Source organism: Bacillus rossius, chromosome 13 (assembly GCF_032445375.1).
Source record: "Bacillus rossius redtenbacheri isolate Brsri chromosome 13, Brsri_v3, whole genome shotgun sequence".
Classification (NCBI taxonomy): domain Eukaryota; kingdom Metazoa; phylum Arthropoda; class Insecta; order Phasmatodea; family Bacillidae; genus Bacillus; species Bacillus rossius.
Window position 1 is genome coordinate 27,797,249 of NC_086340.1, and position 16,014 is coordinate 27,813,262.

Here is a 16,014-nt window from a genome sequence, read left to right on the forward strand (position 1 = left end):
ATCTCGAGCACTTTCACGAACGGTCTAGCTATCGCGATTAGCTTCTTGTACCAAGGGGTAGTTATCTGCTACCTTACTGCACCGCGATTGTTTTCGGTTTATAATCAGAGTCCGAGTCGCGGCGTGGAAGAAACGTCCGCCTCTTGTCGTGGTAGACCAGGCCACGATTAGGTTTGCGAGGAAAACTTGCTATTGACGCCGTCCCCGATGCCTGACTACATTTAAATTACGTGAACAAGGATTTTGACTCGAGGGCGGAGTTCTTTGCCTCGTGGCTGCAGGCAGGGACGCGGCGACAAATGCCCCCCCCCCCCCCCCGGGCTGTTTTGGCCACCCAGGACGCCGTAACTATTAAAAGCACACGTAAAAGTAACTGGTTTTATTGACACGTCACACGGTACAGTACTTCACCTGGTACAGTACGTCTTCATGTAACTGGCCGTATCATCGTCAACCTTCTCATCTCCGCACACACGGCCCTCGAATGGCGGTACTGAATCACGGTTAGCGGAATTCCTTAGAGATACCCCACCGAGGGTCGCAGGCTATCCTGAGATGGCTAGTGGTGGCGATGAAGGCGCGTGGCGTACCTAGCGACCACGGAAAGTGAAAGTCCGGACGGTGAAACGGAAGAATAATTAGCTAATCACTTTATAAATGCCCTAGATGTCACACTGAAATTATACACTACACATGGCTGATGGCTGGAACTAATACTAACATTGAAATGATAGAAATTACGTAGTACTCCCAACGACTCGTAGTCGAGTCACACACATTGAATTACGAACCGCGCGACACATCGTACGTTTGATTTAGGGCCGGCCGGGAAGCGGATGAAAAACGATTTAGAAATTTACCTATTGAAGTTACATGCTGGATTTGGCGCAAAGATTGCAGGCTCCCCGTGCACGGAGCTTCCGGCCCTGGTGAGTGCTGGATGGCGACTCACGAATCTCCCTGGCAACCCGGCCAGGAAGGGGACGATTTCCCGCGGATAGCTATGGAGCGCGGGAAGATGTTGACGGCCAGTTTTGTGATATAAAAACATTTACATTAATTAATTATTTAAGAAAATTAGACACATCAAAAGTTTTAGCTAATTCTTTTAATTAGAAATGCATGTGCCCTATGTCTCAGTTGCGCATTGCCACACCCGGCCGGGCACTTTGCACAACACAGCCGGCCGTGACTAGCGTCACGCCGTTCGATGCACTGCACTTCCTACACTGCTCGGCACGCGCGGGCGTGTTCGTTATACATGCCCTAATTCAGGTGTTGAGGACACATAACGGCCTGTGCTCTCAGAGGGAGCACCGACGGTGGCGTCACTATCAATAAATATCGCCTTCAGATCTGAGCGAGAAGTCTTTTTTCCGCCGCCTTCGTCAACGTTCCCAACCTCTCCTTAATTCCTTCCCCTGAACCCGCATATTCTGGTCCCAGCCACATTAGGCCTGAACTCGCCACTCTCCGGTTGGAGCTACCTGGGCAAAACGACTTTCACAGGGCGAGCTTCGTCGGGGAGCGGGAGACTTAGGGCCGGAGGGACAACACAGGTTGAGTTGTAAAGACTATTTACAGTTCAGAGGCATTGCTGTTAGTCCTTTTAATCTACACAAGGCACTAAGAAGTACAGCTAAAAAAATATACTCAATACTTGTTTTATACATGTCACTTGCTTGCAGCCAATGACACAAAAGCAGAGACAAAACACTAACAACTAATGAAGGGAAAAAACAGTAAAACATAAATAAAAAGTTAATGACAAAGTGACTCCGACCGCATCTGGCTTCGGTGGCGGCCCAGACGGGACTGGAGACTATAAAACCATGATGCCACTCCCGCGCGCACAGAGCGGAAGTGACATGACAAACACTGCTTCGGTGTGCCACGGACAGGGCTGGGACTCGGGATCTAACCAAAAGGCAAGGAGGTACAACGTAAATGTTACCCAAGTGTTTAATGCACTGCTAGTTACAAAAATTTGAAAACATTTATACTAAGAACCAGGGGGGATATAAACCCCCCTGAGAATCCCAACAAATTTATCATTCCCACCAACATTAGGTAAGAATTTAAAAGTAAACTGTGAGCAAAGTTATTATATTATGACTGTGCGAATGTGTTTTTTTTTGTTTGAATTGAATACGAATATTAAATCATTCGTGAAAACGAATTTTGAATTCGAATAGTAAGAAGAGCATTAGAATCTCACTAATTTTGTTTTCTTCATGACATGTAAAAACTTTAGAAAATTAGACAAATATTACTTAAGTGAAAGGTTGGTTAGGTTAAGTTAGCTACAATAATTATATGGAAAAATGTTTTGTTAAAATTTTTAAATTATGATTTTTTTTTTTAATAAATTATGCAGCTAACCAAACCTAACCCACCTTTCATTTAAGTTCCTATTCACCTTATTTTCCACAACCTGCTACTCTACATATTGATCTAAATTTTTTTCGGGATTCCCAAAATACCGTAAAACCCATTGCATCTATTATATGAAAAAAGCGACTTTTTTTTAAATTTTGTTTTCAGAAATTAGTTATTAAATGAGCTCATATTTAAACTATAGTTATTCAAGAGTTGAGTCGTTAAATTATATTTGAATTCAGCAATATTATAAACATAATTTTTGCTAATTTTATCTTGCAGATTAAACCATTATTTACGTTTATGTTTGGTGGTGTGGTAGTCTACGGTTGATCCTTTTTTTTCTTCCCACTTCTGGTGCGCCTAACAAAAAAAATACAAATAATTTTTTTTTCCAGTTTGAAGACAAATATGCCATGTTTTCTACTGTTAACATGAATTATTCCTTTATTTTGAAGAGACCGTAGCGAAAATATATTTTAATACTTGTTGCATGTTTAAATTGTGGCTCATTGTCTATGTTTTTGATTATTAAGTTAAACATCAAAAAAGGGTATATATTTTGCACAAATGACTTACCGTGTTTTCTCGCATAATCGTCGCATATTATTTTCTAAAATCAAGTTTGAAAAGTACGGGTGCGTCGATTATGCGGAATTTTTTTTTTTGTTAGATAAAGTATTCATAAAAACAAAACCCATTCATGGAAAGTATGTTTATTTACAAAGTGAAGTATAAAAGGGCACGCCAAACAATTTAATTTAATAAGTCATGCAACAAAAACCTTTCTTCAACTTTAAATAGAAAAACAAAATCTGTGATGCAAATGCAAGCCGAACAAACACGTAACTACCGTAGTAAACACCACGAGTGTGCGGAATATCAAATGTAGTTAACTCGGTACTGGATAGAGAGCATGCGTTGCATGCAATCGGGAGATATCGATATTCGACTACGTGTGCGTGCTCTATACGGCAAGCAACATAACCAAACAGTAATGATTGCAACGAGCGCTGGCCACATTTTTGTAAGCGATACATCGCGGCGACACAGACAAACAGATGAAGGTTATAACTTTTAAAAAGTCTTTAAAAGAAAATTTACACTTCAGACAGCTTCGTATTTTCGTTATTTAAATAAGTACGCGGTAATTTCTGAATAAATATTATACGTACTTATACTTTAAAATAAATCATTTTATACGGAAAAGATACCTACAATCGGCGAGATATTGATATTGACTATGTGTGCGCGCTCTAAACGGAAAACAACATAACCAAACATTAATGATTGCAACGAGCGCTAGTTACATTTTTGTAAGTGGTACACTGCGGCGATGCAGACGAGCAATGAAGGTTATAACGTTTAAAAGTCTTTAAAAGAAAATTTACACATCAGACAGCTTAGTACGTATTTCCGTTATTTAAAAAATTACGCTGTAATTTCTGAACAAATATTTTATTTATACTTCAAAATACATCGTTTTATACGGAAAAGATACCTACACTAACCGCTCGGCATCTAATAGCGGGACCAAAAACATCATGCGACGTTTACGCGAGTTTTTTTAATCCAAATTTGGATGCCCTATAATATGGGTGCGATGATTATGCAAGTGTGACGATTATGCGATAAAAGAGGGTAATCTCACCAGTGACCGTTGGTATATGACAAGCTAATGAGGTGTACTGCAGTCATAAGCAAATAAATGTTTGTTACTTCTAAGTGTTAGTATTTGAGGTTGAATCAAATATTTAATTTTGTATTTTTATCTGAAAATTTGAATATTTGCACAGGTTTAGATTATGACCCCCCCTCTCGAAATTAAATTCTGCATGTGCTCCTACTAAGCACTATTTTCTTTGTACGAACCACAAACCCATCAATCATAGTTTGTGATTTATGTAATAGATGTTTATAACCAATTAAGTTCAGAACTGCAGGGCAGCGCTGCTCATAATTCCTTATTCATTTCCTTTGGCCGTGAACATATGGTGGACGAGCCTTATTCCCACTCAACAGTAGGTGCCACTACGCCCTATCCATGTGGAATCGAACAACTGATCTGGCACCTAGTATTATTTGGAGACATTAAATATATATAACACAACCATGGTGAATAAATGCTGAATATTAACAACGTTTTGTAATTATATTTACAAATGAACCGATGAGTATTTGAAGCACTATTAAAAAAAAAAAAAAATCTGCTGGAAAGTTTAACAGAACACGCAATCTTGGTTGTAATAACACACTCACTCCCTTGGATACAGAAATCCACTGGAAAGCTGTTTGTTTTTCGGGGTTTTTACGTCGTACGGTTTTGCTCGGAGGCTTAAAGGCAACAGGATCTCCAAGATTAAAGCGTGCTGCGATTCACTTGGGTACTGACTCAGTGCTCAAAAATCGAGCCATGTAAGGGTGTTTGAACTAAGTCACTTCTCTGAAAACCTGTAGGAGTAACATTAAACAGCCATTATCGTGATTCATCTCTCATATCATCTACTTAAAAAAGTCTATTCTCATGTAAATGTTTTGACAATATATTCAACTTTTAAAGTTTTTTAAATTTACATTTACATTTAGCATAATTATTAAAATTGATTACCACTGCTACAGTAATATGAAGATCTCTGCTGTGTAGAGAGAAATGAGAAGAAGAAGAAGAAAAACAGGTTTCCAACAGTTCAAGCTGTAATTATTTAATAATCAAGATGAATGGTAGAAACGAGATAAAAAATAAATGACAAAACGCTTCAATCTGCACAGCCAAGAAAATGCACGATCATCGCAATGCAGCCATTACAGCAGTTGCGCTTTCAAGGTCAATTTTCTCTGTAATGTTCTTTGTCTTGATGTTCTCGTCTTGGTTAGCGATGAAGATCATGTTGTATTCTTGCTCTCGCCAGCCGTACTTGTTCACCCACTGACGCAGTGCCACATCTGAAAAGAACAAAAGAACACACCATTCTTGCAAATTTATAACGCTTCATAACAAACATATTTTTGAATTTCATTTTACAAGCAAAAACAACACATTTTAAGAATCATCTTCCCTAGACACTTCATAGTATTATGATCCTCGATGGTCTATGCAAAAAGTATAAGCAATGGCTGAAAGTCTATAAATAAAATGTTTAATGTCTTGTGGTGATATCCAAGATGTTGGAGATGGATAAGTGGTGAAATGGTGAGATGGAGCAACAATGAAACATAACATTAGTGAAAATATGAATGAATCATGGCTTTAAATCTCGACAATGGTATCATTATAGCCAATAAGGGGAGAAGTGATGTGAATGAATCTTGGGTGGAGCCAAAGGAAGTAAAGGTGAAGTCTCAATGATTCGTCGCATCCGTTCACCATCCGACAGTCCGTCCGTCAACAAACTGAGCAATTCATAATGATCTGCACGTCAGTCATAATATTTATCCAACTGGATGCAGCCAACTGACTAGATGGCTTAAATGTTTGAGAAAATTTATCTTGTAAATGTTTATCAGTTTGACAATCATGTACACTAAGCACTTATAAAACATTAAACTAATTTTTTTTTCACTGTGATAATTATTGAAATATATTTTCAAGTTACTGTATGTTATTTATTAATTACACTTATGTATCATAAGACAATTTTTGTTTCCAATATCAAAATTTAATATTTGCTCAAGTCGAGTAAAAAAGATAATACAGAAACAGCTAAAAAAATAAACAAGAATAAAACTTTTTAAAATAAAGGCAATGTCAACAAATTTGAGATTATAATGTCATCTGTCTGTCGAAAATTATAGCTCAGTAAAGGCTTTGATATACAGACGGATGGAATTTTCCAGGTCATCTGAATGGCTGCAGGTAATATGATTGACGGGCAGACGGGTAACAGATGATTGTGAGTCTAGGTTTAAAAATGAATTCCCACCAGCTCATCGCCGCATGTCTGGTTGCTCACCAGTCAAAAGTGTGGAATCGTCCCTGCTGTGGGATGCTAGCAACCCGCCCACAGACATTAAAAACAAGAGCTAACTGGTCTCCTTTCGGGAAGCGAAGAGAGTGAAGCCGCGAGAGTCCTCGAGAGTAGTACTAGACACTGCTCGTGATGCATGTTTTGCTGCAGGTGGCCCTGTGCAGCGAAGGATAATTAAAGGAAGCCTAACCGCCAACACGTAACTAAACAAACATCCCTTACCAGGACACAAACAATTATGCCGAGTGGCTAGTGAGCCATGTAACTTAGGTTCACACCTCATAAATTCATCAATACTCCCCCAGGCATATGATTCTTCTAGGGTGTTATCCTGGTTAGGAGAAAGACGGGTCTTTTACATGCCTGACACTGTTACCAGTGCCAAACATGGGTTCCGAGAACCGGGAAATAGATTCGCCATTTCCAATCGCGGCATGTTACTGGTGAGCGCACGGCTAGGTTGAGAGGTTGAGGAGACCCATCCCAACATCGGCCCCACCGACTCACCCCCAGCTCCGCAGTAAACCCCCAGACCACCTAGAGCTAGCCCCCTCTGAGGGATCTGAGTAGAACCGTCACGGAACCATACCTCTCACATCCCTGGGACCCCTCGGTCACCCAGTTACTCGTGATCCAGCTGAGGCCTATCCAACCTCTACTAGCTCAGCAGGCTAGTACCCGAGCTGAAGTAGCTCAACACTTCCACTCGTCAGCAGGGCGGGGACCCCTTGGAGTGTTCTCCAAGCATAGGAGGACCACTACCACCACGTATTCCTACTCCAATCCTGATCCTGAGCCATTAGAGGAAATCTCAGCAGGGAACTATCACAGTAAAGGATCAGTCCCATGGCACCCTTCATTTTCAGGTATAGTGCTTTCCCGGGCAGCCTCACGGCGGCAGAGCACCCCCGAATCAGGACATGGATGTCCTTGGGTACTTCAATATCAGCAAGTCTCCCGCCCGAAGATTAGAGCTGTGCCAGAGCCCTAGTAGGTAAGGTAAAACCAGACCAAAGACTGCCTTAATTACCGACCCTTAGACTATCACCCGCCCAAGGGTTACAGACTTGCCAGAGCCCGGGTGCCCAGACCAAAACACCCCCACCGCGCTGCCACCCTTCGCTATTCCATATGCATCATGAATTCTTCACATTGAATCCACCTAGGGTTTGGGGGTCCAAAACCCCCCAGTGGACTTTCTGCAGGAGCAAGGCATAGTCACCTGCCCACAACTTACTAATCCACCAGAATTCTCGTTCCGACACACCGAGGAAGTCACAAGAGTGGGCACCCCCGGCATAACCCATATTGGTTTAAACACTGGCGCCACGAGAAGGCTATGGGTTGCCGTAAGCGGGAGAGGCTATATGTTCGCGTCACACGCCCTTTTTGGAATCCTGCTGAGAGCTTCACTCAGATACTAGAGCCAACTACAGCTCCGACATGTCATAGATCCGCTCTTTATCCCCAAAGGTCCACAAGGAACCCCAGGGGATGCAAGACCCTTAAGCCAGCTGGCTAGTGAGCCAGTCGGAGCCGGCTAGCGCCCCTCACCGTCGATGCCGCCCAGCAGCTGGGCCAGCAGGTGGCGGTCCACGGTCTGGAAGGTGATGCCCGCCACGTGGCAGACAAACTTGCGGATGGAGTCGTGGAAGCCAGCGACGCGGGCGCACAGGTCCGGCACGGCGCGCACGCGCTCCCAGAACTGCTGGAAGTCGCAGCGCTCCAGGATGTCCGCCAGGTAGATGATGTGGTCGATGGGGTGCTGCACCAGCTGCCGACAGGAGGAAACTCTGACCAGCGCCCGCGGTAAATTGTTTTTTTTAAAAAAGGGTAAATATGTAGTGTAGCGGTATTTGCGAAAAAAAATTTTTTTAAAAATCCGAAAATACTTTTATTATATGCTCTTTGGCTTCCTCTTTTCATTAAACCCGGCGGAGATAAGAAATTCCAAATACTTTAGGAGATATCAAATTTTTTAATTTTCATCACAATACCTGTGCATTCATGCGGCATTCAGCATTGTTTCTTGTTTGCGAGTATGAATTTTTTTTTTCCGCGACGTAGGTGAATGACTACATCATTTTCTACTAATGGCAAAGGAATTGTACCCGCCTCTAACTTAGACGAGTTTTTAACGATTCAAATTTTAATGTTTTATTTGTTATTTGGATATTGTTGCACAAGTAATAAGTAAAAAAAAAAAAAAAAGTGAGTTCCTACTGTTCAACCTTTGTCCTGGTTTGTTTGGTCAGGTTAGTTACATTATAAATACTTTAAAAATAAACAACCATTAAAATTAATTCACATTATTTTTAATGTCCGCTTATTTTGAAAGTATATAAATGTAACTGACCTGACCTAATTTACCATTTTAATTAATTAGGCATTCACGAACACACATCAAAATAAAAAAATTGCGACGGTCGAATGATAGCACAGGTCTTGTATTGCAAAATAAGAACGGAGATATCTATTAAAGTATTTGGAATTTCTTATCTCCGCCGGGTTTAATGAAAAGAGGAAGTGAAAGAGCATATGTTAAAAGTATTTTTGGATTTTTAACATTTTTTTTCCTCGCAAATACGGCTACACTACATATTTACCTAAAAAAAGCATACCCACGGTGTATACGGTGGATTTTCATTAATAACTAGTGAAAAGTCTTTAATCCTACATTCTTAGGTTCAGGACATTTTGTAATCTGGCACCATCCAGCCACTGGCATTCAAACAATTTTTGGAATGATTTTCCCCAATTGACCTTGCCCTCCAAGTCACATTACTGCACTGCTGGCATTTTTAGTTCGCACTGTGTTTACGGCTTCTGTCCAGTGGCGAGGCGTGAGGTTTACATGAGGGGAAGCAACAACTCCGGTCACATCAAAACAAGAGGGGTGAGGAGGGGGGGGGGGGTTGGGGGGGTCCGGGGGCCCTCCCCCGGGAAAATATGGATTTCAAGATACAAAATGGTACTATTTAAGTAGTTTTCTTAACTGAACATTGACTATTCCACATGTAGAAAAATTGACATTTTTTTTTTAAATAATTTATTTTTAAAAAATTTTGACTTACATTATTCTGATAGTAAAATATCTAATCTACATTACTTATATACTAAGTGGGGATGTAGTATCATCGATATCTGGTACGAAATATATAAACATACAACACATGGCAAAGTAAGTACATAAAATAAAGAGAAGAACCTCATAAAAATGTACTAGAATAGTAAAAATTAAATCTTGGTATTTTTCGTACCAACACAAAAGAAATTATCTTTATACGTGATCATAAACTCTGTTAACTGGTACGTGTACCAAGAAACTGGCACGTCAATCATTCCTGAAACGCCATGATTTTTTTTTCCTAGCCTAAATTATTCTAAGTGTGTAAGGGGAGGGTTCAGGTTAGGGGAGGACCTAAGTGTGTCTTAGGCCGAAGCCTATACACTCTACCATGCGGGTTTTTAACCATGCGGGACAAGGGCGCGTGCATCGTGTGCTTATTGGGGTTTACTGGCCAGCCATGGCTGCGATTGGTGCCATGACTGACGCCCCATTGGTCGCCTAGCTTAAAAGCTAGCTAATGTGACCCAGGTAAAACCTGCATAGACACAGGGAAAACCCTGGGCAGGGTCATGCGGGGATCAATTAACATGCATTAAGCAAGCAGGTAACTACTGGACAAGAGAGAAGAAGGGTCCAGGTAAGAAGAGTTGGAGGGGCTGAAAAATCAACCATGCTGGAGTTGGGTAATTGGGCCTTGCGGCCCGCATTTAAATGTTGGGTACTCCTGGGTTATTATTAACCAGGGGCGCATGCGCCCCTAGGGGCGGGCGACTTCACTTGTCAGCCTAGCCCAGCTGCCCAGGCAGCCACAGTTAAACCAGATGTGGGCAGACGAGCCAGTAAACCGGCTCGAACTGCGGGCGTACGGGGCGAAAGGCAGCCTGACATTGCGCTATCTTCATCTTCCTTCTTCCAGTCAACAGCCAACAACCTTTCAAGCCAGGGTGGAGGTAAGTCGTTCAGGCGAATTAAGTATCTCGCGAGTCGGACCCTCTTGTCCTCCAAAATCCCGGGACGGTTGAAGGTCGCGCCGCCCAGGCTACCACTGGCTCCAACAGGGCCCTAACTTAAAGGCGCCGCCATCTCTTCCTTCAGAGTTACGATGCTGTTCAGTTCTGTTGCGCGCGCGGCAGTTCACAGCTCCGCAATTTCCAGCCCGCAGTTCGTCTACACTTCACATCCAGGGCACATCGAGCTCCCCTGCGGTGCCTTCGCCGACGGAACTGCTTTCTGCCACGCGCGGAGCTGCATTCAGGCTACCTTTCACCCCGATAGCCGTAATAACGACTCCACAGGCCAGCCATAGGTCCGCGGACTGCTATTGGTTATTCACAGTCACCCCAGCGAGATTGCCACTCTCGAGCTGGGATCCCGTATCCGCCACCCGCGGGACACGTACGCCCAAAAATCCCCCACGCACTGCCAGCCAACAGCCCGCGGGAGAGATGCGCGCTCCCCGAGAGACGACCACCGACTGAAACGCGACCTTGCCACCTGCCCTGCCGAACTGTGGCGGACATAGCCGAAGCAGTCGGCGGAAGAATTTCACCGTCTGCTTCGGCCATGTTCGCTTCAGTTCGGCAAGAAAGCGCTACCTTCGTAGCTTCTTCCACGTGTTTTTACAGCCAATCCCCTCCCTGAACCTTTGTACCATGCCACCCTCCCTTCCGAAAGGAAACTACTGCGGCAGCCTTCCTGCAGAAAGCGGTCCTACCAGCGCTTTTAAACCTAGCAACGCTTCTAAAACAGCATGTTTTGTGTGTCAACGAGTTCTTTTCTTATAGCGCACAGCGCACAGTACTGGGTCCCAAGAAGATAGTGTAAAAAATACATACACCTAACGGCACGAGCCAAAGTAAAATACTATTCTGAATAAAATATTTATTTAAAAAATACAATGTCTGGAAACTGCCTGGGCAAGCACTGCTTGCCTTGCTTGCCCTGACGAGACGCCACTGCTTCTGTCAATTTTCACTGACTTTCATAACAAACATTTATGAGGAAATCGCGATCACAGATCAGCGACTTTCTTAAACAGTGACCCTTATGCATATAAATACTTTTTCTTTTCACAGAGCAGCAAGAATACCACTTCTTTGAAACCTTTGAAAACTATATTCATTTTTCTTTGGTATTCATATTAAAACTTCGTTGATTTTGATAATCCGTAAATTCATTAATTTGGCATGGCCTTTATCCCAAACGAGCATGATAGATATTTCACTGTACTCTTACACATACTACTGCCTTTACCATTGTTATGCACAGATTTTAAATAAACATTGTTACACACGTCATGATGCTTGTGCACATAGAATACCTTTGAGCGAAATTTTTTCGAAAGATATAGGAACTCTCAACATGTAAATTACAAAAAGAATATTTTTTTACTGGACTAAGTCTTGGAGACTAATACGTTGTACCACAGGTTGTGGTAAAAATGAGGGCTAGTTAATTCCAAGCCCAACAATGAGTACGAAAACTTTCAAACTTCTTGTGACCGGTATATTTCGTTCTCTCACATTACCACTTTAATTGGTTTAGTTAATTTTATTTACAGTCTTTGTATTTGATTTTTAAGCTAGGTAAAGAGAAACAATGTATTTTTTTTTGTTATAATATAAAAACTTCGTTTCAATGTTATTTAAATAAGTTAGATACTAAAATTGTAACAAATTTATATAATATTAACTCTTTCAAACACCTACGCACATCAAGGATATATGCAATTCAACCAAACTTTCTTTAAAATGTTGTATTTAAATATCTGTAAACTTGCGACTTGGGATGTGCCACTTAAGACACACGAAGGAACTACCTTCTTTCATCTCAAAGCTAAAGTCTTGATCTTACATGCCCAAGTGATTTTTGAATTTTTTCGTCAGGTTTTTTCGGGTAATTTATAAACTCATAACTCGATAGTTCTGCCCCAAATATTATAACACATGTTGTAACACGAGACCCATGATATTACACTAAGCAAATAACTGTTGAAAATATTTGTGGTAGAAAAACAAATGCAAGGGAGGCACTAAGTTAAAATTTTAGAAATAGCCCTAGAATAAAAGTAATAATGGACAAATGAAAATAAAAAAAAAAAAGCAACAACTTAACTCACACATGTAATCTAACAGTTTGGTTATGTCTTTACAGCAATGATGATTATTTACATGAACAGTTTTCGTCAGCCTTTCTTGTTGGGTTTGTCACTAGTTTACCAATTCCTGAAAGGCATTTCACAGCAGTTTTCAAAAGAAACTTTATAATGGTTCAAAAATCATGAATAGGTGATAAGTATTTTAACAAAGCTGTCACAGATTTCACACACACACACTTATCGTAACATTAAATATTTTTGATCTACTCACTTGCTTCTCATTCAGCAGGCATTTGCACAGCACAAAGTCTGTGTGCGGGAAATTGGTGAGTGCTTTCAAGAGTATCTGGCACGTGATCTCCAGGTTGTACGCCTGCGGATCAAACTGGTAGAGCTTGAGGACGGCAAGGTTCGCTTCGAGGTCGTAAGCATTTTCCCGAGACTGGATCTCCACGTATCGTTCAAGAGTCGGTAAATTCTCTGGATTGTACCTGAAACACAAACAACGTGAATAAATTATTCTGGGAACTAACACACAGATACGTTTAACTAAAAATTCATGGGAATTTAATTGTGAACTAAACGTATAAGAGATATAAAATATATAATAAAACCGATTTAAAAAAATTATTTGTGCTTGTCTTGCTCTCAGAGACGTCATAAAACAGTCAGGGCATGTATATAGGCTTGGTCTCCAACACAGAGTTTATTTTATTTACTAGTCATTACTCATTACCTTTAATTAAGGGCTTTCCTGTGGATTTATTTCAATATCTCTCATGCAACTGATGTTGGGGTCATAAAATTTCTAACCAGATATTTACTAATGCTGCTACACAGAATTAGCTAAATAAAACAAGGAATTTATTTTTGAGTATTTACTTTTTCTTTATAGAGTTTACCTGATTTTGTTTTGGTTAAAGAGTGTTTAAAATTTCTGAAGCATGGGGAAAATACTATAATTTGGTAACATTGAGTATGCACACTGTTTGACCAAGTAGCATAGATTAAATGGCTGAGGGTTAAGAAATCATATTTATACTAATTTGAAAGGTTTTTGAAAACAAAAAAAATAGTATGATGCTAGTGTTGACTTTATGTACAGCTAAAAAGTATGATGCTAGTGTTGATTTCATTCACAGCTAAAAAATACAATACTACAATGCTAGTGTTGATTTCATGTATTGTTTGGTATATTATTTGATAGTGTCTTGAAATGATTCATATTCATTGAATCATGCTATCTGTAGAAAGTGGTTGGCAGTAATCTTATTTACATAAATTAATGTTTGTGTGTTCTTTCTTTATGTGGTTGCATATTGTTCACTCAATTGAGTTGAAACTTTGCACACTTGACTTTGTAAACATACAGAAGGTTTAGGTGAGATTATGAGAAAACCACCCTTTAAGGCAGAATTTAATTTTTTTTTATGAAATTTCACAATTGCATTGTTGCTCCTTTCTTTCTATCCATGGCAATGGCTAATGTTTTGTTGATGCCTCCCGGCTCTCCATGACAACGGGCATTGTATAACAAATTGTGCGAAAATGTTCTCCTTGTAGTCTGCCATTGCTAAGTAGGCCTACTGGTACTTCAGCTAGTTGCTCAATATAAAATTACGGTAATTTTCTCGCATCATGGCTTTTCTGTAAATAAAATAATAAAATTCAGGAGATACTTTTTTTGAACACTAAAGACGTTGCTCTTTTTCCTGTAAACAGTGTTTCCTAATTCCTACTGGTTTCTGAGAAATTACAGTTAGGTCACATCAGATAGCCTATGCAGTGAAGCAGCCGTCACCATGTTGTGCTTTAATCGCATGGCCGATTCTGTGGTTTTCCATACTTAAGAACAGCTTATTTTTTGGTTATTGTAACGCAATTTAACATAATAACTTTAAAAAAATTATGTGATTCCCTACTGAACATCCGCACCCAAGCATCAACCCTTGACAGGGATATTTTTTAGCATTATGGAGGCGCAAAGCACCGACTTGTTACGTGTGACAGTATGTAACTTGACGCATAAAAGGAATTGTCATTGCATGTATCAAAATAGACGAATTTTATTTTTTTATTTACGGAAAAGATGCCAAGCAAGATTTTTACTAACAAATTGTGTCAGGTCTAGTGGAAATTTTTTTTCCATGTAAAAATTGACCATTGTTTTATCACAAGTTTTTATATTCAGGATATTTGACGTACCTACTAAATTAAAACAGCAAGCATTATGAATAGAATAATGCCATCAGGATCAAGGGATAAACTTGCATAACCGACAAGGAACTTTTATCCATTCAGAATTCTGTACAAAATTTAAATCTTAGTTTTTCAGAAAAATAAAAGAAAATTTCTTAGACTCAAAAATAGCATTTTAGTTTTTCTTTTCCACACATAGGAGCGGTCAAGTATTAAAATACTTACACTTTATAGAAGACTGCTAATTACACCATATGTCAACAGGTTACAATCTTTTTTAAAAAAGTTGATATAAAAGAATGAACGTTAGATAATTTTCTTAGCTTCATTAAAATTATGCTCTTCAACCGATTTTCAAGTGACAAACTAAAATATTGTACGCCACTGAAAAAACATACCCTAAGTTGTCGCAGCATATACTTGTGATAACTATAAAAATACATAAAAATCATTCGATTAGAAAAATTGCAGTGATGTAAAATAAGAGCACGTTTCAAATAACATGTAATTCAACGATCATTATGCCCTTCGATGTAATTTACCTCTCGATGCCTTTTAGCATCGTTGCCACCGTCTGCCTCATAGCTTCCGCCATTTTTATTTATTACCAACTGTTTAGCCACCATTCCATAACTAACAACTAGCACTGATCATAGGCCACCTTCCTAATTTTTACTGACTTCACTTAGGTTACTCTCAAGTAGCATTGTAGGGAGATAGAATCATCCAGTGAAGCAAAATGTTGCACTAAATATTTGTCACGCTTCGGTGATAGAATTTGTGAAAGAGAGGTGGTTCTTTTTGAAAGTGATCTCTCACTTAAGTGATATTTTGTGGAGAGTGGCGTTTGGACTTCATATTCATATGTGGCTTGGCTGGTAACGATTCTGTTGAGCTGGAATGACGAGGTTTCTACAATAATAAAACTTTGGTACTAACTGGCATTGGCAGTGGCATCCATAATAGTTAATGGAGATATGTATGCGAGGGAAATCATGGTACATTACATAAAAATTATTTGTATCCTTATATTAACTCTGTCGTGGGCCCATCTCCACAGGGGGTGTGGAGACATGGCGGATGTCACTCGGTTGCTCTGCTGTGGATTTGGAGGTTGGTTGCCTGGTGCCATCTCTGTGAGAGAGCAGCCTCACACTATGAGGTGGGAGTGGATCGTTCGGTCCAGTGTGGTTGACCGAGGATGCGCCTGCACCAGAAAGCTCTGCGATGGGAGCCTGGTCTGCCCTCGGTGTTGGCCAAGAATGATGGCGCGGTTAGGTGGGGGTATAAACCCCCGGGGTTGC

General features: G+C 40.4%; 1 protein-coding gene across 1 annotated transcript; it reads right to left on the bottom strand.

Annotated features, from left to right (window-relative positions):
- Positions 1–5,065: 5,065 nt before the first annotated feature.
- LOC134538412 (eukaryotic translation initiation factor 3 subunit K) lies at positions 5,066–15,345 on the bottom strand. Its single transcript, XM_063379713.1, has 4 exons — positions 15,253–15,345; positions 12,783–13,002; positions 7,899–8,118; positions 5,066–5,322 (listed from the first exon to the last, which is right to left on the bottom strand). Exons 1-4 carry the CDS (start codon positions 15,303–15,305, stop codon positions 5,165–5,167), a joined length of 651 nt encoding a protein of 216 aa, XP_063235783.1. The 5' UTR covers positions 15,306–15,345; the 3' UTR covers positions 5,066–5,164.
- Positions 15,346–16,014: the final 669 nt, after the last annotated feature.

Bases quoted from the DNA above. Each gene is read 5' to 3' on its own strand.
- LOC134538412 (XM_063379713.1), bottom strand. From the start codon at position 15,305: ATGGCGGAAGCTATGAGGCAGACGGTGGCAACGATGCTAAAAGGCATC. The intron at 13,003-15,252 runs GTAAATTACATC...TTTGTGTTTCAG, and splicing joins ATGCTAAAAGGCATCGAGAG to GTACAATCCAGAGAATTTAC. The intron at 8,119-12,782 runs GTGAGTAGATCA...TCCTGTCGGCAG, and splicing joins GCCTGCTGAATGAGAAGCAA to CTGGTGCAGCACCCCATCGA.